General features: G+C 37.8%; 1 protein-coding gene across 5 annotated transcripts in view; it reads right to left on the reverse strand.

The window, feature by feature from the left end:
• DDX60 (DExD/H-box helicase 60) overlaps positions 1-25,583 on the reverse strand; it is a 157,219-nt gene that overhangs the window by 75,251 nt on the left and 56,385 nt on the right. For all 5 annotated transcript variants that reach the window (XR_008625256.2, XR_008625255.2, XR_004671266.3 and 2 more), the window contains exons 23-30: positions 24,670-24,774; positions 23,984-24,112; positions 22,852-22,976; positions 17,687-17,845; positions 14,422-14,569; positions 12,861-13,013; positions 10,092-10,196; positions 8,322-8,522 (exon numbers count right to left, since the gene is read on the reverse strand). Coding sequence is in view for 2 of the 5 variants with exons in the window: in XM_034959384.3 (XP_034815275.3) it covers positions 8,322-8,522; positions 10,092-10,196; positions 12,861-13,013; positions 14,422-14,569; positions 17,687-17,845; positions 22,852-22,976; positions 23,984-24,112; positions 24,670-24,774 (1,125 nt within the window). In the remaining 3 variants the exon portion in view is untranslated. The remainder of the gene's footprint in view (positions 1-8,321; positions 8,523-10,091; positions 10,197-12,860; positions 13,014-14,421; positions 14,570-17,686; positions 17,846-22,851; positions 22,977-23,983; positions 24,113-24,669; positions 24,775-25,583) is intronic.

Consider the following 25,583-nt stretch of genomic DNA (forward strand, 5'->3'; position numbering starts at 1 on the left):
TGTTCTAGGAGTAAAAAGATATATTATCCCATGTTCTGCAGTATTATTACAAAAATAATGTAACTAGGTTGATTTCACCAATGTTATAAAAATATTGCTTGTTTTCCAGAGTAAAACTGCATTAAAGTACATGTATCTTTCAACTTCCCATTAAAATGTCTATGAAATTCCAAAAAAAAAAAAAACCCCAGCATCACCAAAATTGAAACTTAACCTGTCTTTAGGCCTGAGGGTTTACAGAACCTAGAAAGAATCTCTACTTACTATAAGGTTAATGGACTAGGTGGAGGAAGGGAAGGAAAAAAATAAGGAAGGGAAGTGGAGGGGACGGGAGGGGAGAGAAGGGGAGGGGAGGGAAGGGAAAGGAAGGGAAGGGAAGGAGAGAAAGGAAGAGGAAGGGAAGAGAGAGGAAAGGAAGAAGAAAGAAAGGGAGAAAGAGTGGAAGGGTAGAAGAAGGGAGTGCACTTTCCATCTCCTTACTGTGGGATGATATTTTTGAGGGCACCATATCTGGCCTTTTTTGCAACCTCTTCTCTCTCATATGCCACATTTAGTTAGAGACGGCAATAGTCAGAAAACAGCATAGTAAAGGGTGAGGGTTTCATGGTGGTTCACTATAACCACAGAGGTACAGACCTCATATTAAAGTCATACTAAGATTATAAGAATCCTGATAGCATTGCATACTACAGTTTATTGTGATTAATGTCATCCAGATAATCAATGTGTAATAAGACTAGCAGAAGTAGAACACGACCTTTCAGTCCAGAAAACTACATAGATGAAGATCTGCTAAACACTGATATTTGGGCCAAAAACTATTCATCCAGCTCAGCTCTGAAAGGGTATTTGATTAGCATTTAGGTGGATAGAGTGAAGCCAGAAGAAATTTCATCCATCCTATTGCTTGGCAAACCATCAGATTTGGATAGATATATCCAAAGTGATAAAATAGAAAAACACACAATAGATCAATTCTTCTTAAGAAAAATTGATCATCTTCCTAAAATTATGGTCATGCTGTAAATATGTACTGAATGTCTACATCAGAAAATCAGACAAACAAACATTATTGGCCTTGGAGTGCTTACATTCTAGTGGAAAATATAGAGAAAATATATAAAAACATGATAGAGATAGGAAGATAGAAAGACAGATGATAGATAGGTAGATAGATGATTGATAGATGTAGATAGATAGATGGATAGAAAGATAAATGATAGAATGATACATGATAGATAGAAAGGTAGGTAGATAGCAGATAGCAGATAGATGATAGAAGGAAGATAGATAGATAGATAGATAGATAGATAGATAGATAGATAGAGGTAGGTAGATGGATAGAAATATAGATGATAGACATAAAGAAAGATAGATCAATGTAGATAGATACATAGATAGATTTGATGCTATATAGGAACTGACGAGAACTCTATTTAACTGAATAAGAAACATTGTCAATGCAGCAGACAGGGAAACATTTACAATTTAGAAGGCATGGTGAGGGTAGGCTTCACTATATAATGTTAGAGCAAAGAATTTAATGTGGTAAGAGAGTGAGGCCATGTATATGTCTCAGGGAAGATCTTAGAAGGAGAAGAAACAGCAAGAGCCATGGTCCTCAGACTGGAATGTGCCTGGGGTGTTCATGAAGCAGGTACCAGGCCATATGGGAAAGACGAAGAAGTGAGTTTTACAAGCTGGTAAGAGATCATATTCTACAGGATCTCATAGACTGTGACAAGGACATCTTTTCCTCTAAAGAAAAGATCTGACCTATGAAAATTGTTTTCTATATGCAGCAAAAAAAAAGTTGTTTTCAAAAAATACTTGTATGCCCTCTCTCACCACTCTTATTCAATACAGTATTGAAAGTTCTGGCCAGGGCAATCGGGCAAGAAAAAGAAATAAAGGATATTCAAAGAGGAAGAGAGGAACTCAAATTGTCTTTGTTTGCAGATGACATGATCCTATATCTAGAAAACCCCATCATCTCAACCCAAAAGCTTCTGAGAAGCAACTTCAGCAAAATCTCAGCATATAAAATCAATGTGCAAAAATCACAAGCATTTTACTATAAACCAACAACAGACAAGCAGAGAGCCAAATCACAAATGAACTCCCCTTCACAATTGCTACAAAGAGAATATAATACCTAGGAATACAGCTAATAAGGGAAGTGAAGGACCTTTTCAAGGAGAACCACAAACCACTGCTCAAGGATATCAGAGAGGACACAAACAAATGAAAAAACATTTCATGCTCATGGATAGAAAGAATCAATATTGTGAAAATGGCCATACTGCCCAGAGTAATTTATAGATTCAGTGCTATTCCCATTAAACTACCAGTGACATTCTACACAGAATTAGAAAAAAATTATTTTAAAATTCATAGTGGAACCAAAAAAGAGCCCATACAACCAAGACAATCCTAAGCAAAAAGAACAAGCTGGAGGCATCATGCTACCCAACTTCTACCTTTAACACAAGGCTACAGTAACCAAAACAGACACATAGACCATTGGAACAGAATAGAGAACTCAGAAGCAAGACTATACATTTACAACCATTTGATCTTCAACAAAAACAAGCAATGGGGAAAGGGTTTCCTATTTAATAAATGGTAATAGAAGACCTGGCTAGCCATGTGCAGAAAATGGAACTGGATCCTATCCTTACACCTTATACAAAAATTAAGGTGGACTAAAGACTTAAAGGTACACCCCAAAACTATAAAAATTCTAGAAGATAACCTAGGCAATACTATTCAGGACATCGGCATGGGCAATATTTCATAATTGATGTGGTTTGGCTGTGTACCCACCCAAATCTCATCTTGAATTGAAACTCCCACAATTCCCGAATGTCATAGAAGGAACCCAGTGGGAGGTAATTGAATCATGGGGGCAGATCTTGCCCACGCAGTTCTCATAATAGTGAATATGTCTTATGAAATCTGATGGTTTTAAAAAGAGGAATTCCCCTGCACAAGCTTGTTCTCTCTTTGCCTGCTGCCATCCATTGTGAGACATGACTTGCTCCTCCTTGCATTCTGCCATGATTATGAGACCTCCTCAGCCATGTGGAACTGTAAGTCCATTAAAACTCTTTCTTTTGTAAATTTCCCACTCTTGGGCATGTCTTTATCAGCAGCATGAAAACAGACTAATACAGTAAGTTGGTACCAGTAGAGAGGGGTGCTGCTGAAAAGATACCTGAAAATGTGGAAGTGACTTTGGAATTGGGTACTAGGCAGAAATTGGAACAGTTTGGAGGGCTCAGAAGCAGACAGGAACATGTGGGAAAGTTTGGAACTCCCTAAAGACTTCTTGAATGGCTTTGACCAAAATGCTGATAATGATATGGACAATGAAATTCAGGCTGGGGTGGTCTCAGATGGAGATGAGGAACTTGTTGGGAACTGGAGCAAAGGTGACTTTCGTTATGTTTTAGCAAAAAGACGGGCAGCATTTTGCCTCTGCCTGAGAGATTTATGGAACTTCGAACTTGAGAGAGATGATTTAGGGTATCTTGCAGAAGAAATTTCTAAGCAGCAAAGCATTCAAGAGGTGCCATGGGTGCTGTTAAAGGCATTCAGTTTTATAAGGGAAGCAGAACATAAAAGTTCAGAAAATTTGCAGGCTGACAATGTGATAGAAATGAAAATCCCATTTTCTGAGGAGAAATTCAAGCTGGCTGCATAAATTTGCATAGGTAATAGGGAGCCAAACATTAATCACCAAGACAATGGGATGCCTCCAAGGCATGTCAGAGACCTTTGTGGCAGCCCCTTTCATCACAGGCCCAGAGATTTAGGAAAAAAAACTGGTTTCCTGGGGCAGGCCCAGTGTTTGTCTGCTGTGTACAGTCTAGGGACCTGGTGCCTTGCATCCCAGCTGCTCCTGCTATGACTAAAAGGGGACAAAGTACAGCTCAGGCTATTGCTTCAGAGGGTGGAAGCCCCAAGCCTTGGCAGCTTACACGTGGTGTTGAGCATGACAGTGCACAGAAGTCAAGAACTGAGGTATGGGAACCTCTGCCTCGATTTCAGAGGATGTATGAAACTTCCTGGATGTCCAGGCAGAATTTTGCTGCAGGGACAGGGCCCTCATGGAGAACCTCTGCTAGGGCAGTGCAAAGGGAAAATATGGGGTTGGAGAACCTGCACAGAGTCCCTCCTGGGGCACTGCCTATTGGAGCTGTGAGAAGAGGACCCCCACCCTCCAGACCCCAGAATGACACATCCACTGACAGCTTGCGCTGTGTGCCCGGAAAAGCCACAGACACTCAATGCCAGCCTATGAAGGCAGCCAGGAGGGGCACTATACCCTGCAAAGCCATAGAAGTGAAGCTGCCCAAGGCCATGGGAGCCCACCTCTTGCATCAGTGTGACCTGGATGTGAGACATGGAGTCAAAGGATATCATTTTTGAGCTTTAAGATTTGACTTTCCCACTGGATTTTGGACTTGCATGGGGCCTGTGGTGCCTTTGATTTGGCAAATTTCTCCCATTTGGAATGGCTGTATGTACCCAATGCCTGTACCCCCACTATATCTAGGAAGTAACTAACTTGCTTTTGATTTTACTAGCTCAAAGGTAAAAGGGACTTGCCTTGTCTCAGACGAGACTTTGGACTGTGGAGTTTTGAGTTAATGCTGAAATGAGTTAAGACTCTGGGAGACTGTTGGAAAGGCATGATTGGTTTTGAAATGTGAGGATATGAGATTTGGGAGGGACCAGGAGTGGAATTATATGATTTGGCTGTGTCCTCACCCAAATCCCATCTTGAATTGTAACTCCCACAATTCCCATGGGTTGTGAGAGGAAACTGGTGTGAGGTAATTGAAACATGGGGGCGGGTCTTTCCCATGCTGTTCTCATGATAATAAATAAGTATTATGAGATCTGATGCTTTTAAAAAGAGGAGTTCCCTTGCACAAGCTCTCTCTCTCTTTGCCTGCTGCCATCCATTGTAAAACATGATTTGCTCCTCCTTGCCTTCTGCCATGATTGTGAGGCCTCCCCAACCATGTGGAACTGTAAGTCCATTAAACCTCTTTCTTTTGTAAATTGCCCAGTCTTGGGTATGTCTTTATCAGCAGCATGAACATGGAATAATACAATGATGAAAATGCCCAAAGCAATTGCAACAAAAGCAAACACTGATAAATGGGATCTAATTAAACTAAAGAGCTTCTGCACAGCAAAAGAAATGATCATCAGAGAAAACAAACAACCTACAGAATGGGAGAAAATTATCCATCCAACAAATGTCTAATAACCAGAGTCTACAAAGAACTTAAACAAATTTATAAGAAAAAAACAAACAACCCATTAAATAGTGGGCAAAGGACATGAACGGACACTTCTCAAAAAAAGACATACATGCAGCCAACATATGAAAAAAACTCAACATCACCACTCATTAGAGAAACGCAAATCAAAACCACAATGAGATACCATCTCGCACTAATCAGAATGGCAATTATTAAAAAGTCAAGAAACAACAGATGCTGGTGAGGTTGCAGAGAAACAGGAATGCTTTTACACTGTTGCTGGGAGTGTAAATCAGTCCAACCGCATTGTGGAAGACAGTGTGGAGATTCCTCAAAGAACTAGAGGTAGAAATACCATTTGACCCAGAAATTCCATTGCTGGGTATATGCCTAAAGAAATATAAATCATTCCATTATAAAGATATATGCATGTATATGTTCACTGCAACACTATTCACAATAGCAAAGACATGGAATCACTCCAAATGCCCATTAACAATAGACTGGATAAAGAAAGTGTGGTACATATACACCATGGAATACTATGCAGCCATAAAAAGGAATGAGATCATGTGCTTTGTTGAGACATGGATGGAGCTGGAAGCCATCATCCTCAGAAAACAAATGCAGAAACAGAAAACAAAACACCACATGTTCTCACTTATAAGTGGGAGGTGAACTATGAGAACACATGGACCCAGGGAGGGGAACAACACATACCAGGGCCTGTTGGGGCAGGGAGAGGAAGAGCATCAGGAAAAATAACTAATGCATGCTATGCTTAACACTTTGGTGATGGGTTGACAGGTGCAGCAAACCACCATGGCACATGTTTACATAACAAACCTGCACATCCTGCACATATGCCTCAGAACTTAAAATAAAATAAAATAAGAAGATGGAAAAAAAGAAAAAATTATTTGTCATACTTAATGGGTGCCAAATGATATGACTTCTTTGAGACAAGGCACTACAGCCTATGGTATAGAGACAATATAAATTGACATTTAAAAAGTACATTATTATGATATAAAAGAGTGATGGATGGAGTAGTAAAGAATTTCAGGGGCCAGGTGCAGTGGCTCACACCTGTAATCCCAGTACTTTGGGAGGCTAAGGTGGGTGGATCACAAGGTCAGGAGATCGAGACCATCCTGGTCAACATGGTCAAACCCTGTCTCTACTAAAATACAAAAAATTAGCCAGGTGTGGTGGCGCATACCTGTAGCCCCAGCTACTTAGGAAGCTGAGGCAGGGGAATTGCTTGAACCTGGGAGGTGGAGGTTGCAGTGAGCTGAGATCATGCCACCGCACTCCAGCCTGGGCTATAGAGCAAGACTCTATCTCAAAAAAGAAAAGAAAAAAGAAAGAAAAAAAAAAGAATTTCAGGAAAACAAAAGTCCAGTAGTAGCAGAACTAAAATCCACATTTGCATTATGAAGAGCCATAACTGACACTTAAGACCATCAGTGATATGGAAGGTAAGTTTTATGTTTTCTCATAAAGAAAAAAATAGCAGTGAAGAACAGAAAAGTGGGTTTCAATTTAAAAATTATAACTTTTCCTGAAAAAACAACAGAACAATTAACAGAAGCAAATAACAAAGATACAATTCAAGGATCTCTTCTTCATTTGAAAAATACCTGAGCATTGCACAGCAATATGAATGTACTTAACACTACTGAACTGTACACTTAAAATGGTTAAGATGGTAAATTTTATGTGCATTTCACCACAACAAATAAAAACCTGAGCATGAAGATTGAAAGGTCTCATATAATAACTAAAACATCAATTTTTAAATGATCCATAAAATAGAAAATCATAGGAAATAAAACATTTGAAATAGAATAAAGAAAAAGATTCATATAATTGCATAAACAGAAAAAAATATCAAGTTAACTGCAAGAAAACAGAAACTGCCATGGCTCCTCTATGTGAAACATTAAATGCCAGAAGGCAATGGAAACAATCTCAGTTTGATTTGATGAATGAAGATAATAATATTCTAAGAATGTTATGCCCACTTTTAAGAGTCCCATATGTGAGAAGTTTACATGTAGGTCTTCCCAGATATGCAAAGCAAAGAAAATGAACCACCCTGATAACCATTTAAAAAAATAAGAAACCTTATTAGAAGATGTACTCCTCTTTATAGAGAGGTAAAAATGAAGAACTCAAGAATGGGGAAATTTTGGTCTTAAAAATGATGTATGACTGCTCTGTAGGATCAGCCAACTCATCAAAAGAATCCTAGAAGAATCCCCACTTCAGAAAACAGTATCTGATTTAACTGGGCATGCTAATCACTATACAAAAACAGAAAGAACAGGTATCATTAACAATGCATCTCCATAAAGATGAGAATCAAATTATGTAATTATGAATTTTAAGTCTGTCATTGAGGGATTGGATACAAAATTTTTATCTGGGCAACACACATCAGGACACATTTACAACCATATTTTGAAGTTCAGTTACATACAACGATATCAGTGTTTAAAAATCAAATGCACACCCATGCCTAGAAAACTGGCTGAAAAAAAAATGATAATGTGAATGTCTTTGGGGAGTGGAACAGGGGCACTTTTTCCTTATTTCAACGTTCTACATTTCCCACATACTCCTAAGTTTGAGTTACTTTTTTTATGAAACACTTAAACCTTTTTGTTACAAAATCATAAAAATAAATATTTTTTTCTTTCTAAATGGTAGAAAGGAGTCTATTAATCGCCTAGAGCTTTTTAAATCCTTAGCCAGCACTTAACTATTATAGGACACTGCATTTCACACCTGAAAATAGTAATCCTGGGTAATTTTCAGTGCCCATCCAGCCACAAATTCCATGTCTGATGGTGGAAACAAACAAAACTGTTATTCTCCCTAGCTACCCCCAATTCTATACGATTCAAGACATTACAAAACATTAAAAGACTGATGAAACTCAAGGGTGATTGCTACAGACTTCTAAAAGAACAGCAGACCTGACTAAAGTCAGGCCAGTGATGAAGACTGAACCTCAGGCAGTGTCCAGCACGGTACCTTTGCCTTGGCATCCTCTGGGTCATCTCCCTTGGAAGCCAGCAGCATGAGTCGCAGGACCAGGGTTATGCTGAGAGGGAACTGTCCTCTCAGCTCAGGAACATTGGATTTTATGAGTTTTCCTATTTTGGGGAATGGAATATCAAAGAAATATACATCTCCCATCAGGTCTTGACCTCTTCTTCCAGCACGGCCAGACATCTGAAAAGAGAATAGAATTACAATGTAAAACTTCCCTAAATGCTTCTACTGCCATAGTGTAAGAATGAGCCCTTTACTCTGGTTTGGAGCATGGAAATTGTGCATATGTCTAACCATTAAGGAACGGACACTAACATGCAACTACATAGTGCTTAGGAAATTTGCCATGACTGAGATAGATCTAAAAACTGAGACATTTGTCATCATTACGTACGTATTTCATGCCATTAATTGCAGTAGGCATTTGTGTAATATATATCAAAGAAATAATGATCTATTGAAGAAACAAAGAACACTGGCAAAACAGTGATGTCAAAATCACTTACAGCTGAACTCTAATATACCAATTTTCTCTCCCGGCCCATCTTCCCCATCTCTCATCCCTTTTCTACCCTCTCTCACACACAAGTGTGTTGAGTTACAAATCACAAAATAAAATATGGGCACAAACAGAATAAATACATGAGTGAAATAAAATTCAGAAATGCTACTTGTGAAAAAGCAAGTTATGAATAAACTCTTTACAGAGCTTATGTTAACTCTTATTTATTAAGTGCTTAGACTATGCTAAGGCACTGATAATATAAGAGATGTACCCATACTGAAACAACCACAAAGTGGAAGATCTAGAACTCAAACCCTGACATTTCAATTCCCAAGTCCGTCATCCCAAATATCAAACACCCTAGCTCCAGAGCCTAAAGGAGAAGATTCCCAAAAATGAGTTAGAAGAATTGATTCAGAGTATGGCAGCAGCAATAGAAATAAAAAGCAGGGGTTGTTAACATGCAGGGAAATGATATAAGAATGTTATATTGGGTAGGAACAAGGCCTATAAGGAGAACAAAAAGTGTTTAGAGATAAAGGGAGGGAAGCACGTTGATAAAAACCTGAATGTGGGTGACATATCTAAATTTGATTCTGCAAGCAGAAATAATTATCAAATGTCTCTGAGCAGGGAGGTCGTATGAAGATAAACCACGTTGTCTGCAGGACGTGGTAGAATAAGGAGAATGGAGAATCAGGGAAATTGTACTAATAATACAAGGCTAAGAACGTACGATGAAAGATGGTGGATACAGAAATTGCAAGGCAAAAATCAAATACCTCTATAGGACAGTAATGAAGTGGGCTTGGTAACAGATTTGGTGTCAGGAGTAAAGATGAGGTCAGCATTAAAGATAATTCTAGAGTGCAAAATCTTGTGCACAGCAAATGAATGAGTAAATGCTTATCAAGCACCTTTGATGTCTATCTTCCGTACAAATCACTTATTTAATTCTTGCAAATGCCGTGGGAGAGTAATTATTACCCATATTTTGGAGATAGAAAATGAGAATCAGGCAGTTCAGATATTTCATCCGAGGTCACACAACTGGTTAATCACACAATCCCAAATGCAGGTGCTTTCAACTATACCACAACTAAAACTGAAAGCCAGGCAAGGATGAATGTCCAGTTATGCTACTGTGAATTGTGGCATGTTTGTAAACTAAAGGTTCACATGTTTTACTATGCTATGGCCATATTTCAGCAATACAATAAGCAAGTTTATGCATTTTGCAATACCTGTCTATAATTCAACGCATCCAGATAGACTGAGTTTTGAGCAAAAACCACAGATTTACAAGGCATGTTGACACCTAAAGCAAGTGTTCCAGTAGCTGTCACCACCTTGAAAGAGAATAAAACAATTACTTCATAAAATAGCATTTTAATAGAATGCAAGTATTTCCTGTCATAAAGTTGCTGAAAAACTCTTTGAGCTTCAATTAAGCCACAATGGGAAAGCTAGAGAAACTAGACACATTGGTACTCTTGCTATTTCACAAACACCACAAGTACATTCCCAAATGCGCTGTTTGCTTTGCACAGAATATTCTTCCCCAAATATTCGTTTGTCTGGCTTCTTCAGCTGCCTACTCAAATGTCACAGAGGAATCTGTAGCCCACCACATCCAAAATAACCACCCCTACCATCATTATCTATCTCTGTCTCACATGATTTATCTTCATAGCATTAATGACTACCTCAATAATATTACTTGTTTGTTCACTTGTCTTATACCAGACTCCAAGCAAGATTCATTATTGTATCCACAGCATCCGTAAGAGTACCTGGCAACTGATAGGTGTTCAGTAATTTTTTTTTTTTTTTTTTTTGAGACGGAGTTTCGCTCTTGTCGCCCAAGCTGGAGTGCAATGGCACGATCTCAGCTCACTGCAACCTCCGCCTCCCAGGTTCAGTCGATTCTCCTGCCTCAACCTCCCAAGTAGCTGGGATTACAGGCACCCACCACTACATTTGGCTAATTTTTGTATTTTTAGTAGAGACGGAGTTTCACCATGTTGGCTAGGCTGGTCTTGAACTCCCGACCTCAGCTGATCCACCCACTTTGCCCTCCCAAAATGCTGGGATTACAGGCGTGAGCCACTGCGCCCGGCCCAGTAAATATTTTTAAATGCATAACTAGAAAGAAAATTTTTTATGATAGGGCAATAATACTTTTACAAATCCACTTTTGGACAATTACCTATTTTGTCTACTAAAATTTGTTGAGATTATGCCTATGGAAAAAACATTCCTCAGTAATTTTAAAAAGTTGTCTTTCCCCCCTAAATTGTCATAACTGAGCAGAAAAGGAGCAGGACAAACTTAAAAGTTTACTTAGATAATCCTCTTTTCATATAATGCTGGGTATTTCTAATCATCTTCTCTTTCTTTTTATATTGATTGTCATACATGCCAATGGTTAGTATTAATGTTTAAGTATACGGAGTGATTTTCTGTAATTATTCTGTAACTGAAATCTATATATCTGCGAAAATGCAACACATCATTTATTACCTGTTTTTCTCAAGTTTTTTGATAAGAACAAAAATGTAGAAAATAATAATACATCTAGAAAATAACTAGAATAAATACCTTTTTAAAAAATGTTCTCTATAGCAAAGCTGTCACTATTTTCATAGTACCTTTTGTGGTGTGATCTCATTAACCTATTAGTAATTGAGCAACTACTATTTAACAGGTACTATTTTAAACACAGAATACACTGATCAAAATAGGTGTGTCTCTCTTCTATCAATTCATAAGCATGTAGAAAATATTGTATGTGGTTATTAGCCTTTAAAAGAAATACATAATTTGTTATTAGTTAAGAGAAAAGCATAGCAAAGTTGCAAATGCTACATCTTATTTTTTTTTTCAGGGAATAGGATTTTTAACTATGATGTCAGATTTTCCTCAACATTTAGTTTAAAAGATGCTACCTAGAGTAGCAGAAACAATCTCAATCTCTTTGTCTTTCTTCCTCTCTCTCTTTTGTGAATGTAATATATGTCATACAAAATTCAATGTGAATAATTTTTAAAAGTCAGTCTATTTTTGAATATTACTAAAGATCCAAATTTACAAGCAAACTATATAAAGCTCCTTCATGAATTTATCCAGAAAATCCCTGCGCACTGTCATGGGACACACTACACAAAACATAGCAAGACTTCAGTTTGAAAGTTATTTTAGTATTCCTTTTGTTCATTATCACTGATAGGAGAGAGAACATAGATATATTTCATGGTAGAAAAATTTGCCAAAGTATTTATTTAGGAAATATTTTTATTCTCATGAAAAAGAGATAAACTAGGCCTTGTGCAGTGGCTAACACCTATAATCCCAGCCTCAGCCAGGCTGAGGCAGGCGGATCACCTAAGGTCAGGAGTTCGAGACCAGCCTGACCAACATGGAGAAACCCCATCTCTACTAAAAATACAAAATTAGCTGGGCATGGTGGCACATGCCTGTAATCCCAGCTACTCAGGAGGTTCAAAAACAAACAAACAAAAAGAGATAAACTGAGTAGTACATTTCAATCCCCTTTTCAATTAAATAAGACAGAGGATATCATGACTTTTTTTTTTTTTTTTTGAGACAAAGTCTTGCTCTTGTCCCCCAGGCTAGAGTGCAATGGCACGATCTCGGCTCACTGCAACCTCCACCTCCCGGGTTCAAGCGATTCTTCTGCCTCAACTTCCTGAATAGCTGGGATTACAGGCACCTGCCACCACGCCCGGCTAATTTTTGTATTTTTAGTAGAGGCAGGTTTCACCATGTTGGCCAGGCTGGTCTCGAACTTCTGACCTAGGTGATCCGTCCATCTCGGCCTCCCAAAGTGCTGGGATTATAGGTATGACCCATCACGCCCGGTCAACTTATTTTTTTAAAGGACAATTACATGAGAAAAAAAGAAAAATGGTGGTTGTATTCTTTACTTTTCCTGAACATTCAGCTTGAAACAGTCACAATTTCAATTTTTAGAATGAAGAAAATTTACCTACCCTAAGATATCCTTTTCTAAAGAGGATTTCAACTAATTGTTTTTCTTTGAAACTCATAGCACTGTGATGATATCCAATACCCCTTTCTGCCAAGGCTTTCAATTCTTCACCTTTTCTTTCAAATTTTACTCGACCAAATACCTTCTGCAAAGTCTAAAAGAAGCAAGACATTTAGGGATTATGATTTAATTTTAATTATAATTAAAAATGTCTAAATGAAAATAACATGCATACTATGTAATAATTTGGCTAAACAGGCAACTATTTGAAATTGACTCTACATGAATACAAAGAACATTATGGCAGCAATAGTAACTACAAGAAAAATCTTCCCACTTCTTTGGACAGACCATCTTAAACTGTCTTACTCCACTTCTGGGGCAGAAAATTTTGACAAAGTAGCAGATAAAACACCCAGCGGTGGTGAGTGCATGACTGCTCTTGCCTGAGGGATATCAGTTGGCTACTGGAGCCTCAGGAGTTTTCCCCAACAGGGAGACTTCTCCAAGAAGGCAGAGGAGGTTCCTTACCCTATGTGGTCCGGGAATGTCTACTTCCCATTGAAACTGCGCACAAATGGACTTAAAAATATCCAGGTCTTAAAGAAGAAATACGGTTGTGTCCAGAGATACATGGACAAAGATGAACACTGCTTATGAAGGAAGAGCGACAAAAAAACGCTTCCAAAAGCAAAAGGCTGGTTAGTGGTTACTTCAATTATGTATTCACTCACACAACATAATATCAAGTATTCATTAAAATGATGATCGAAATACATGGTTATAAAAAATAAGACACCATGAAGCTTACAAAAGAAGGTGCACAATAGAATGATACATATATGTGTACACACATACGCAAAATATATGTAAGTTTGTATGTGTATAGTCACAGGAAAATGAGATAAAAGGTTGGTCTGGAAGGGCAGTGAGTACTATGAGTGATGACATTGATTTTATTATTACTGTAGTTATATCTTCAAATTTGTCTACCATAAGCATGAGTAATTTGCATTTTAAAAGGTTTCTGCATACCAGTTTTAGCTATTCCAATGCCTCTTTGGTGTTTTAGCTATAAGGTAAAAAGCGCCTGATTTTGAGAAATTCTGTGAATATTACTTAAAGTGTGTTGGACCACATGCACCCAAATTTTCAAATGCAGCATGTGAAATTGAAGTCTAGAATTCAGGCTGTGGAAACAATGTAATAGAAAGAAATAACGAAACGGCAAACATTTTCAGAGGTGAACTGTTAACAGGCAAGAAATAATCTACAAATGCTAAATCTCTTGCACAGGTATCCTCATCTCAGTGTGTGCTACTAGGGAATTTGACCTAGGAGACTCCTCCATGAACCCTGGCTTAGACTATTATGTCCTTTTTAGATATGCACTGCAGAGCATTCAAGAGTGATATGTAGCTAAAGGAGAGTTCTCCTTTGGTAGGGATTTTATTAATTATGTATTATATTATGCATATATCCTATTAAGCATTATCTACAACTAACAAGCTATGGCTGACAAATGAAATAGTTTGGAGAACGATCAGGTTGTAAGTGCTGACCTCAGTGTCCACTGCTTTTTGATCAGCATATGTGCAGTCCTGTGGGATTTCCAGGTTCTTCTCTAGACACTTCACTAGATTATCATGTTCAGCTTCATGTATTAGGCTTTGATCCACATTTCTGGTTTTTTTCTGGCTCTTTTCATCTCTGTTCATAAAAATAAAATTTTAATTAATGAAATTGTAAATAACGAATGAAGTAATTAATTGATTTGGCCACCAGAGGATGCCCAAGACTTCCCAAATCAGTCTTCTCACCCAGACTTCCACGGCTGTGCATCTTTATTATTTTATTTTATTTTATTTTATTTTCAAGATGGAGTCTTTCTCTGTCACCCAGGCTGGAGTGTAATGGCGTGATCTCAGCTCACTGCAACCTCCACTTCCTGGGTTCAAGCAATTCTCCTGCCTCAGCCTCCCGAGTAGCTGGGATTACAGGTGTCCACCACCGCACCTGGCTAATTTTTGTATCTTCAGTAGAGACGGGGTTTCACCATGTCGGCCAGGCTTGTCTTGAACTCCTGACCTCATGGTCCACCTGCCTCGGCCTCCCAAAGTGCTGGGATTACAGGCATGAGCCACCATGCCCGGCCTGCTGTGCATCTTTAATAACTCAGTCTTCCTCTAATGCCCTTCCTCTTCAGCCTCTGGATGTTATGATCCATCATGAGAAAATTCTATCACATATTGATATTTTCTGGGATGTTCCCTTTCCTTCTGGCTGTAGTCTTGCCAAACCCAGTTCTCCCAAGATAACTCTGTTTTTCCTTGCTAAAGTGATTATCATTTTCTCTTCCTCGGCCTTCATGACCCTGGGCTTGGATGTAAGGTAGGCATTCTCCTTGCTCCACATTGCCAATTCTAGTCATTCTCCTTCCCTCCTTGTAGTGGATGCTACAGCTGCTTTGAGTTTGGTTGCTAAGGCTCTCAGCTGCACCATTCCCTGCACAATTGCCCTAAACTGACAGAGGCCTCTTGGAGATGCCTGGGTGGTTACAACCTCTCCTGGGGATGGGAAATAGCCCACACCCAATGTCTGAGTGACATGAAGTATAAAAATCAGCCCCCTTGACTCAAGGTGGGGCAATTCTCTGGTGTCCCAGCATTCCCAGTAGGGTTAGAATCAGGCTATATTCTAGCAGAAGCCACATTCTTGCTTTTCTTCACCTTCTCTTTCTTGCTTCGTTCATTTTCTCATAGGTCCCTCATGAGCACACACCTTCAATAAATCCCTTCCACAGATATCCTCATCTCAGTGTATGCTACTAGGAATCTACCTAGGAGACTCCTCCGTAAACCCTGGCTTAGACTATTATATCATCATACTGTGTTGTCCATCCATCACCCCTCAATGTAACATGCACCCAAGTCACTTATCACTTATTTGATTTTTTAAATTTTTCTCTTAACTGTGCACGGAAGACAATTCTAAATATGAGAAGATGTGCTCACTTGCATTTCATCATTATGTGTTAAGTAATGTTACCTTTAACTCAGGGGAGAACGCTCTGACTATGGAAGGGCCTGGCCCTAAAATTTGCAGAGCATGTGGCAAAGCTCCACATATTATTGCCTCACTATAAGTTTTTAGTCAAGGTAATAAACCGTCAAATAAAATAAATTCTATCCACCTACCTTGACAAATATAGCTCCATAATAACCTGGAATTCAAGGGTGAGAATGAGCTCTGGGTGGGCATGTCTCCTTAGCTCCACTGGCCCCTTGCTTTATGGGAATGGATGCAGATGGAAGAGGCCAGAGTGGGACTATCTAAAGGGTCCCCCCACCCTCACTTTATTTTTATAACTTGAATTGTTGGTCACTAATCCAACCTGAAATGTGGCTCCTGGTGCCCTCAGGTAAAGTTGTTGAGGATCAGTCACTAAGAAGGCTTACACCTCCTATGCTGTCCCTGGGTTTTTACCTCCCACACTTCTAAGGAAACAGAAAAATAGGTAGAGGAAATATAAGCAGAAGGATCAGCAGCAAATTCTAGTTTGCTCTAGAATTTGGAAAACCTAAATCAGAAATGCTCTAAAAGCTGTTTCAACTTGGAGAGAAATATCTTTCATTCATTCAAATATATTTATGGAATAATATTACCCGCCAGGTAATGTGCTAAGCACTAAAGACACAAGAAGAAAAATACACGGTTCCTGTTGAAAAGGAACTTAAAATTTAGGAAAAAGAAATACATATAAACGACAATGCATTACAATAATTGATCTACTAGCTATTGAAAGTGTAGAAGAACATAGGAGAGAGGGTAGAAATTCTAACTGCAGGAATCAGGGAAAGATTCGGAGATGAGATACCAAAAAGGGAGCAATCAGGAAGGAGGGCACTCAAGGCAGATGGGTCAGTTCATGGAAAGGAAGAGGTTGAAAAGTAAGTCATGTGAGGAGAATCATAAATATTGAGTATTGGTAGAGGAGAGTGGTAGGAAGTGAGACTGATAGAGTTAAGGCAAATACCAAAACATTTTGGCATAATGGTAAAGAAGTTTAGACTTCATCAGCTAAGCAAGGGCAAAGGAATAACATTGAGCATGGGATAATTTAATCAATTCAAATGTGTGCAAGATCATTTGTTGACTGGATTGGAGAGTGGTGAACCTCAAGGCTCTCGAGTCCAAAAAAAAGACTTCTGTGATCATCCAGGCAAGATATGATGAGCTTCTAAGCCAGGAAGTTACTTAAGATGGAGAGGATCATAGAGAGGGGATAAACATTTTGGCCCTAGAGTTGACAGAATTAGACATTGAGAGCAAGGAAGAGATGTTACATTAGCTAAGTCTTTCCAGGCATCAAATCAGCATTTCCATCCATTCTCAAGTTCTTTTTATGATCACTCATAAAACTGATGTTATATTAGTGAGACTTCTTTGTCATGACCAAAGACAAAGTGTGTAGTCTATATTTAAACCTTCTGAGAACTAAGTGATAGCCAGAGTTCATATATGTATCAAAGATGTGCTTATTGTGTAGGATGATTATGTCGGGTTATAAAATCTACCTAGGCTGACAGGCTGTGGTTCTACCTCTCCCAAGTCCTAAATGAGACTGATTGATGCAATTAAGGAATGAATGTACAATTATGGTCACTCATCTTTATCCCATTCTCTCACCCAAATGTACTCAATTTAGAAATAAGTCCAAGCGACAACTAGAACTTATTTATAGAACATATTCAATTTACGTTTCCTACTAGGACTTGGGGAGTATTTTAACCCTCTACTTATCAATTTGTTTAGTTAACTACTTACATGATCTTTTGTTTCTCTATGGATTTTTTAACTTTTCGAAGTTTGTTAGCCATGACATGGGCTTCTTTATCAGCTTTGGGAGGCCTTTTTGTCTCCTGCTTTTTCTTTAGGAAAGTGCTCGCACTTTCAGCTGCGTTTTCTACAGCTCCTAACTTGAATCTGGAAATAAAAAGAATGTGCGCCTTGAAAATAACATCATAAATACAATTCAAAACCATATTTCCATCTACTACTAGCATCCCGACATCTGCCTGTTGGGTTTTTAATACCCACCTTTATAAATGTTACCCAGAATGTGCACACCAGGTGTTCTGAATCAGCAGACTCCTTATTAACTACCTTATAGTAAATAATGTTGCCTACGCTCCCCTTCTCCCTCCCCGCTCCCCGCTCCGCCCCACCGCCACCCAGACATTACCCCTGGGACAATGCAATCAGAACTCATGGAAATTTTTCCTCTAAAAGTAGTCAAATATTCCATAAGCAAGGAACAGAGAACAATGGTTTTTCTTCGTTTATCTCCATTTATATACAGAAGACAGATAGCTATCCTCAACACCACCCTTCTCTAAAAATGAGAAAAAAAAAGATTAATTAACAAAAAATTGTTCTTTTGGTAGAAGGTGAGAACCTATGATTCTTTCCCAAAGAATAAACCCTAGTTGTTGCTGGACTTTGCAATGCAGAAACGTCTCCAAGGTCTGGGCTTTATACTTCTTGAAATGTAAATACCTAGGAATATAGTGATCCATACTTCCTGGCACCCTGGGGCTCAACCTGGCAACCTGGTCTAGGTTGGCTTTCTCAGATCTGAGCAATTAGCTACAAATTGCTAGACATTTATAGACAAATGGCTGCAGATCAAATTCTCCTGATATATGAAAAGTAAAATGTTTCTAGAGGAAGTAAAGGCAAACATTTCCTATGTTTATTTCACATGCATTTCCCTGTGTCAAGAAGCCAGGGCTTTTTACAGGAGCACTGAAAAGCCCAGGGAGGTCTTATTTCTCCACTGCATCTTGGTGGCAAAATGCTGTGGCTGCAAGTAGCCAATAGCTATTGCCACTATATTAACCATAGCTTATTATAGCAAGTCATAGATGTGGTTTGTATAATAAAGCTTTTTAAATCTATGTTGTGAAGCAAAGGGCCTTTCTAAAGTTTTTATAGAGCTAACATCAAAAGGAAATGTGTTTAGCTACTAAACAGTAAATAAACTGGCACACTGGTGAAGTAAGAATTTTAAAACTGACAGTCTATGCCACATGGCAAGAAATTTCATATAGTAGATAATAAAATAATAGTAATAGTAAACATTTAAGTTATACACAGTTGGCCGGGCATGGTGGCTCATGCCTGTAATCTCAGCACTTTGGGAGGCCGAGGTGGGCAGATCACCTGAAGTCAGGAGTTTGAGACCAGCCTGGACAACACGGTGACACAGAATACAAAAATTAGCCGGGCGTGGTGGCACATGCCTGTAATCCCAGCTTGGGAGGCTGAGGCAGGAGAATTGCTTGAACCTGGGAGGCGGAGGTTGCAGTAAGCTGAGATTGCACCACTGAACTCCAGCCTGGGCGACAGAGTGCAACTCCATCCCCCTTCAAAAAAAAAAAATTATACACAGTTGTCAGGCATTATTCTCCGTGACTTCAGTATGTTAACTCATTTAGTACTCACAACAATCCTATGAAGAAGGCACTATTAATATTAATATTTCTATCAATATCCTTATTGCCAGATTCAGTGACCTGCCCAAGAGCCCACAGTTTATATGTGGCAGAGTCTGGCCTGCAGGCCCCTGTTCTCAAATCCTGTTTTTAACTGACATATGTTGTTTCTCTTTTTACATTAATGCAAGTTACTGGGGCCTAGGAATATATTACTTTTTTAAATAGTGTCACTTTCATCATAGCACTTCATTTTTTAAAAAACTCTTGTTCAAAGATCACTTAGAAATAATGTTGCCTCTTAAATCTCTCTGATAACCTACATTTTATGTCAACCCAAACAAAACCAAAGAAAAAATATCTCCAAATATGTTGACTATATTTGGAATTAGAAATGAGAATTATAACCCAAGATGCACAGCTATGGCAAGCCACATATGAATCTGAAGGAAGGAAGATAAAAGGAAGCTTGTACTGGCAAAAGGGGAAGTTCACATAAGCTGCTTAGAAACACGGTTCTTTCGTTTTGGAGACGCAGAACCAGAGCTGGCATCAATTTATCGGTGGAGATGCCATTACTGGGTGGGTGTTCTTTCAAGGGCATCTTATCTGAATTGCTTCAGCCCTAAATAAAGAACTGCCTGTGGGATTATTTTAGAAAGTCCTTGAGACAGTTTATCTCAGCCATGCAAGCATGAACACCCCGCCTTCATGCTCTCTCAGCTCCAGTCTGTTTGGATCTGACAAAAAGGGATCATCCTGGTATCTGCAACTTTCACAAGAATGAATGCAACCTAGAGATTAGACCTTATTCAGTAACATTTTTGTAGCACTGTGCTAAGTGCTTTCATAACTTATGTTTATTTAATTCTCACTCCAATCCTTTGTACTATTATTTTGATCATCTCATTTTGCAAATAAGTAAATTAAGGCTTAAAGTCATTAAGTAGCTGTCCAGAAATAACACAATTCATGGGGGCAGAGGTGGGATCCAAGTTTGGGCCTGGCCATGAAGTGTGTGCCCTTAAGCACACACTGCCATTGCCATCAAACACTGAATATGCTCCATGTATTTTTTTTCAGAGATCAGACTGCAAAAGGCTTAAGGGTACACTACTATTTGAAAAGCTCCTAGAGGTAAAACTTGAGCCCAGACAAATCCTCAGATCCCTTGATGATCTGGGATCAAATTGTGTAATACCAAGGATGTTCACAGTTTATTTTGTAGAGAATTCAAGAGTCATATAAACATGCCAAGCTTCAATTCTTCAAGTATAATTAAACTTTTGATGTTTTGTGAAATATTTTAGTTTTAAAATATTTTAAGTATGTGAAGGATTTTGGAACATGCTACTCCCAAAATATACCACTCTGGCATATTAACTATTTTGAGTTGAAAGCACTAGAAAAAACAGCAGGGTCAAGAAGATCACTCTGATCTTCTTTCTTTTTCTTAAAAGTAGCAGATTAAATGCCCACAAAAATATGTTTTTATACCAGAAGGACAGTAACACTCCTATCTTCAAAGATGGGAACTTGAAGACAAGGAAAATCTATACTAACAAACCTTGTTAAACTAACTCTCACCTTCCTAGTCACATCTTCACCCAAGTTACCCTAGCCTACACCCCTTTACTTTGTCACATTTTTCACAATTTACCACTCTTTGTCCAATGCACTATGTAAGTGTCCAACTCTAACTGTATCGTTGGGTTTTCATCTCCTTATGGAGCCTTCTGCACCACATAAAACATACTACATACATGTGCATGCTTTTCTATTGATTTGTCTTATATCAGTCTAATTCTGAGGCCCAGGTAAAAAAGCCTAAGGTGGTAGAAGTAAAATTTTGCCTCCCCTATATTTGTATGAAGGTATGAATAATAAACAGCTATTTTTCAGTTTCTGTTTTGCAGTGAGGCTTTCAGAAATATCCCAGAGGTACAGAATTACTTTTGTTTCTAATTACAGTCTATAGCCACACTTGAAAGTGAAATGGGTGAGCTTTGTAAATCCTTGGCAGTGCAGAAATGTATTTTCCTTATCCCAACAACAAAGATAAAAGGAGTAATATTATTGCAATCCCCCAAATTTGCAAACACAATCTTACATTCACCATCATCGTTATTTCAGAAATATATCATCAATGATTCATCCCTATATGTCTGTTTACATGTGAGCAAGTTTCATTAAACTTTTCCACCTAACAAAGACTCTGGATTTATTTACTTCAGCTTCCATGGCTTGAGTGTAGCTTGAAATTGCCCAAAGTAAATAGAGTATTGTGTTCTAGTCCCAAACTATGTTACCAAAGTTAATCCAGGATCTAGTATGTTATCCATTTAATAAATTATACTTTGATGTCCAACGAAATTGCACTATTTTGTTCAATTTTAAGCTATTTGATACTATAATATATAAAATTTAGCAAGATATCAGTGTATCTGGATCAGAGTTCTCATTACTATAAATTAAATATAATAAAATACACTGTCAATAAGTAGTATATTGTGAAGATACTTTAATTTTATGTGGGATACTTGTGTGCATATACATTCAATTTGTTTTGCAAAGAACCTTTATGTATTAAAAATTAACAAGGCTAAATAAAAAATAATAGTTTACAGTAGAAAGAAAACAAAAAATAGAGTAGCAAGCTAAATAAAGAAGGTAATTCATAATAGCACAAATACAAATATAAGAATTGAACTAGAAAGTTGTATTTTTTTCTATGTCGTCTTTAATTTCTTTTTTTTAAATTATAATTTAAGTTCTAGGGTACATGTGCACAACGTGCAGGTTTGTTACACATGTATACATGTGCCATGTTGGTGTGCTGCACCCATTAACTCACCATTTACATTAGGTATATCTCCTAATGCTATGCCTCCCCTCTCCCCCCACCCCACAACAGGCCCTGGTGTGTGATGTTCCCCTTCCTGTGTCCAAGTGTTCTCATTGTTCAATTCCCACCTATGAGTGAGAACATGCAGTTTTTAAACAAAACGTATGTATTCAAATAACCAATGGGTCCCAGAAATAGTAATGAACACTGCACTACGATAGGGAACTTTGTATAACTCCCCTCACCTTAAAGCAGCAGTCGCCAACCTTTGTGGCACCGGGGACTGGTTTCATGGAAGACAACTTGGCAGTGGGTGGCGGTGGGGAAGTGGTGCACAAGGATTGAGGGGGATGGTTTCGGGATGAAACTGCCCCACCTCAGATCACCAGACATTCGTTAGATTCTCATAAGGAGCATGCAACCTAGATCCCTCACATGTGCAGTTCACAATAGGGTTGATCTGACAGGAAGTGGAGCTCAGGCAGCAATGCTCGCTGGCCCACCACTCACCTCCTGCTCTATGGCACAATTCCTAACAGACCATGGGCTGGGCCAGTGACGGTCTGTGGCCCGGAGGTTGGGGACCTCTGCCTTAAAGGAATGAGTCTAATACAATTACAAGCAAAACCAAATTAAATTAAATAACTTACAAAAAAAATAGTGCAGGTAACTTCTCCATTTTCCTCAGTTTTTCAACTAGAAGTGGAAACATGGTGATCATATTTTCTGGACTCAAATCTGCTTCAGGACTAAGATTCTGAAGTACCATTCTGGCCTGTAGTGGTGAATACAAAACAATTTTAAGTTCTGCATGAGAAAGAAAGAAATTACTACTTTTTGCTAAAATATTTTCATAGTTGTCTAATATATGTTTTTGGGTTTTTTTTAAATAGTCCTGTGAAAGTACATTATAAAACGAGGCAAAGAACCATCAAAGAAACATACAAATCCATACACTAGAGAACAAAAATTTGGCAGTAATATATACACACATATGCAATTTAACCTGCAATTTTTAAGACAATACAAATCAGGAATAGAAGGATTTTTCAGCAAATGATGCTGGTTTCACTATGACAGGAGGGCAAGTGTGAATCAGTTTCTACATTATGTCAAAAAATCACATCCAAATATATTTTCAAGGTCTGTAAATGACAAAATAGCTAGAAGAAAATGTAACTCAATTATATTATGTTTTTGAATGGGAGTAGATTAAGGTATTACAACAAAAAAAAATCCAATGAGAAAAGTCTAATATATGTCATTCCTCAATCTGCACCAATAAATCAAATTTCAAAATATGAAGACCATCAACTTATTAAAACAAATATCCATAACTTATATAATTCCAGGTAAAGTTTTAATACACAAATAGTTCCTACAATCTGAAATAAGAAGAAAAGGACAATAAACTCCAAGTCAAAAAAGACAGAGGAGTAAAACAATCTTCTCAGAGACTGTTACTGTGAGTTCAGTTTCTCTACTGCCAAAGTATCAACAATATCATCTCTATGGATAGTGAACATTCTGTTCTTATCTGCTATGCCATTTAGAAGCAACCAGTAGCCTCTGGCACATGGTTCAGAAGACACTGAGGATAAGACAAAGACCAGTTTACTTTCTCTTTTTATTCTATCTCAGAATTACTAGACTTCAAGTTCAACTTAAATTTCTAAAATAAAAATTGAGGATTAAAAAAAATCAGAAAATGGTATTAACTGAATGATATAACTCAAGAAAACAACAAAAATAAAGTTTGGCCAAAAAGCATATGAAAATTACCTGCTCTACGTTGCCATTTTTAATCCAACTTGTTAATTCTGCCTTTAGACTCTCTTCATATTTTCTAGCATCCATCTTTTTAATGACTAATTTATTGTTAAAATGAATGAAGTTTTCTGGGCACAGTTCCTTGGAAACAAATATTACAAAATTAGGCACAATCATGCAAGAAAATCCAAAAGTATTTCTCAATTATATGCCTCATTAACAGTCTTACAAGTTTCTTGAGCGCAGAGATGGTTAAACTTTTTATCTCCACATGGCTTCTAATGCATAACATTACTAGGATGGATGAGCTCTTCAAAAGAGAGGATACAAAGCAAAACAAAGTAGAAGATGAAAACAAACAGCAATTGGGACTTAGAAGGGAAGCAAGTGTAATAAAAAGAAATATGAATCTAAGGTGTAAGAAGACTGAAATATAATACTGTTCTAGAAGTTGCAGAAGTTGAAAAGATTTCAAAAAAAAAAAAAAAGAAGAAATATTCTCAGGAATTAAATAAAATACAAATTAAAACCCATTAAAAAACAAACAGATAATGTTAGAAATATGAGAAGAGGCACTCTTATTGTAGGAAGAGTCAACTAATAATTTTAAAAGATTAGATGCCAGTGGTTAGAAAGGGTGAGAGTTTGTCAATGTTATCATCCTCTATAATAGGATTAATTACATCTTTATTATTTACCTGGGCCCGGGGCCAACTTTTCCAAATTTGAAACATGGCATCATACAGCTGGATGCTTTCTCGAGGTGAAAGGGTAAGATCAGGAGGGAATCCATACCTTTCAATCTGTTTAAAATAAAATTAAAATTTTTACCCTTTATTTTATTTTATGTCGTATCCTTTGCCTCTTAGTCACTATCATAACCCAAAGACACTGAAAGGCAATAAACTAAAATGTTCAAATGCTGATAGGTGCTAAATGCTACCAAATTCTATCAACACAGTTCCCTGAATCACAAAAGAGGGAAAAAAGCCAAAAGCCCACCAAAAAATTTTAATATTACTTCCTAAGACCTTTTCATTGTGCTAATTTCTATGAACTGACTTCATAATTGAAATCAGAGCGATGGGAAGCTGAAAGATTTGTGGACTCAGTTTAGACAATACATAACCTCTACCTTACAGCTAACACCAAAACTGATGTAATTAAGAATGTGATTATTTACTTTTATGTGTACCAAGCCAGGCTAAAATGGGAAAATCTTATTTACTTAAATTTCAAGATAAGAACTGGGTCAACTTCAAGATAAAGGCTCTCAAACCACCTTCAAGACTCCAAGAAATTTCTCCCAAAGGTCACTGACAGGTCTGCTTTAAGTCTTCTTAATAATGTATGCCATTCATTTTTTCCACAAATATTTTTAAGTGGAAATAAAAAATTCCTGTTCTCAAAAAGTTTCACTGTAGTATTTTCTACTGGTTTCAATCACTACTGCTACAAATCATTTGCATGTAGAAACATACTCTCTGAGATGTTAATAGGAATGTAGTATAGACTGAATGTTTGTCTTCCCCCAAAACTGACATATTGAAACCGAATCCCCAATGTGATGGTATCTGGAGGCAAATCCTTTGGGAGATGATTGGGTCATGAA

Source organism: Pan paniscus, chromosome 3 (assembly GCF_029289425.2).
Source record: "Pan paniscus chromosome 3, NHGRI_mPanPan1-v2.0_pri, whole genome shotgun sequence".
Classification (NCBI taxonomy): Eukaryota; Metazoa; Chordata; class Mammalia; order Primates; family Hominidae; genus Pan; species Pan paniscus.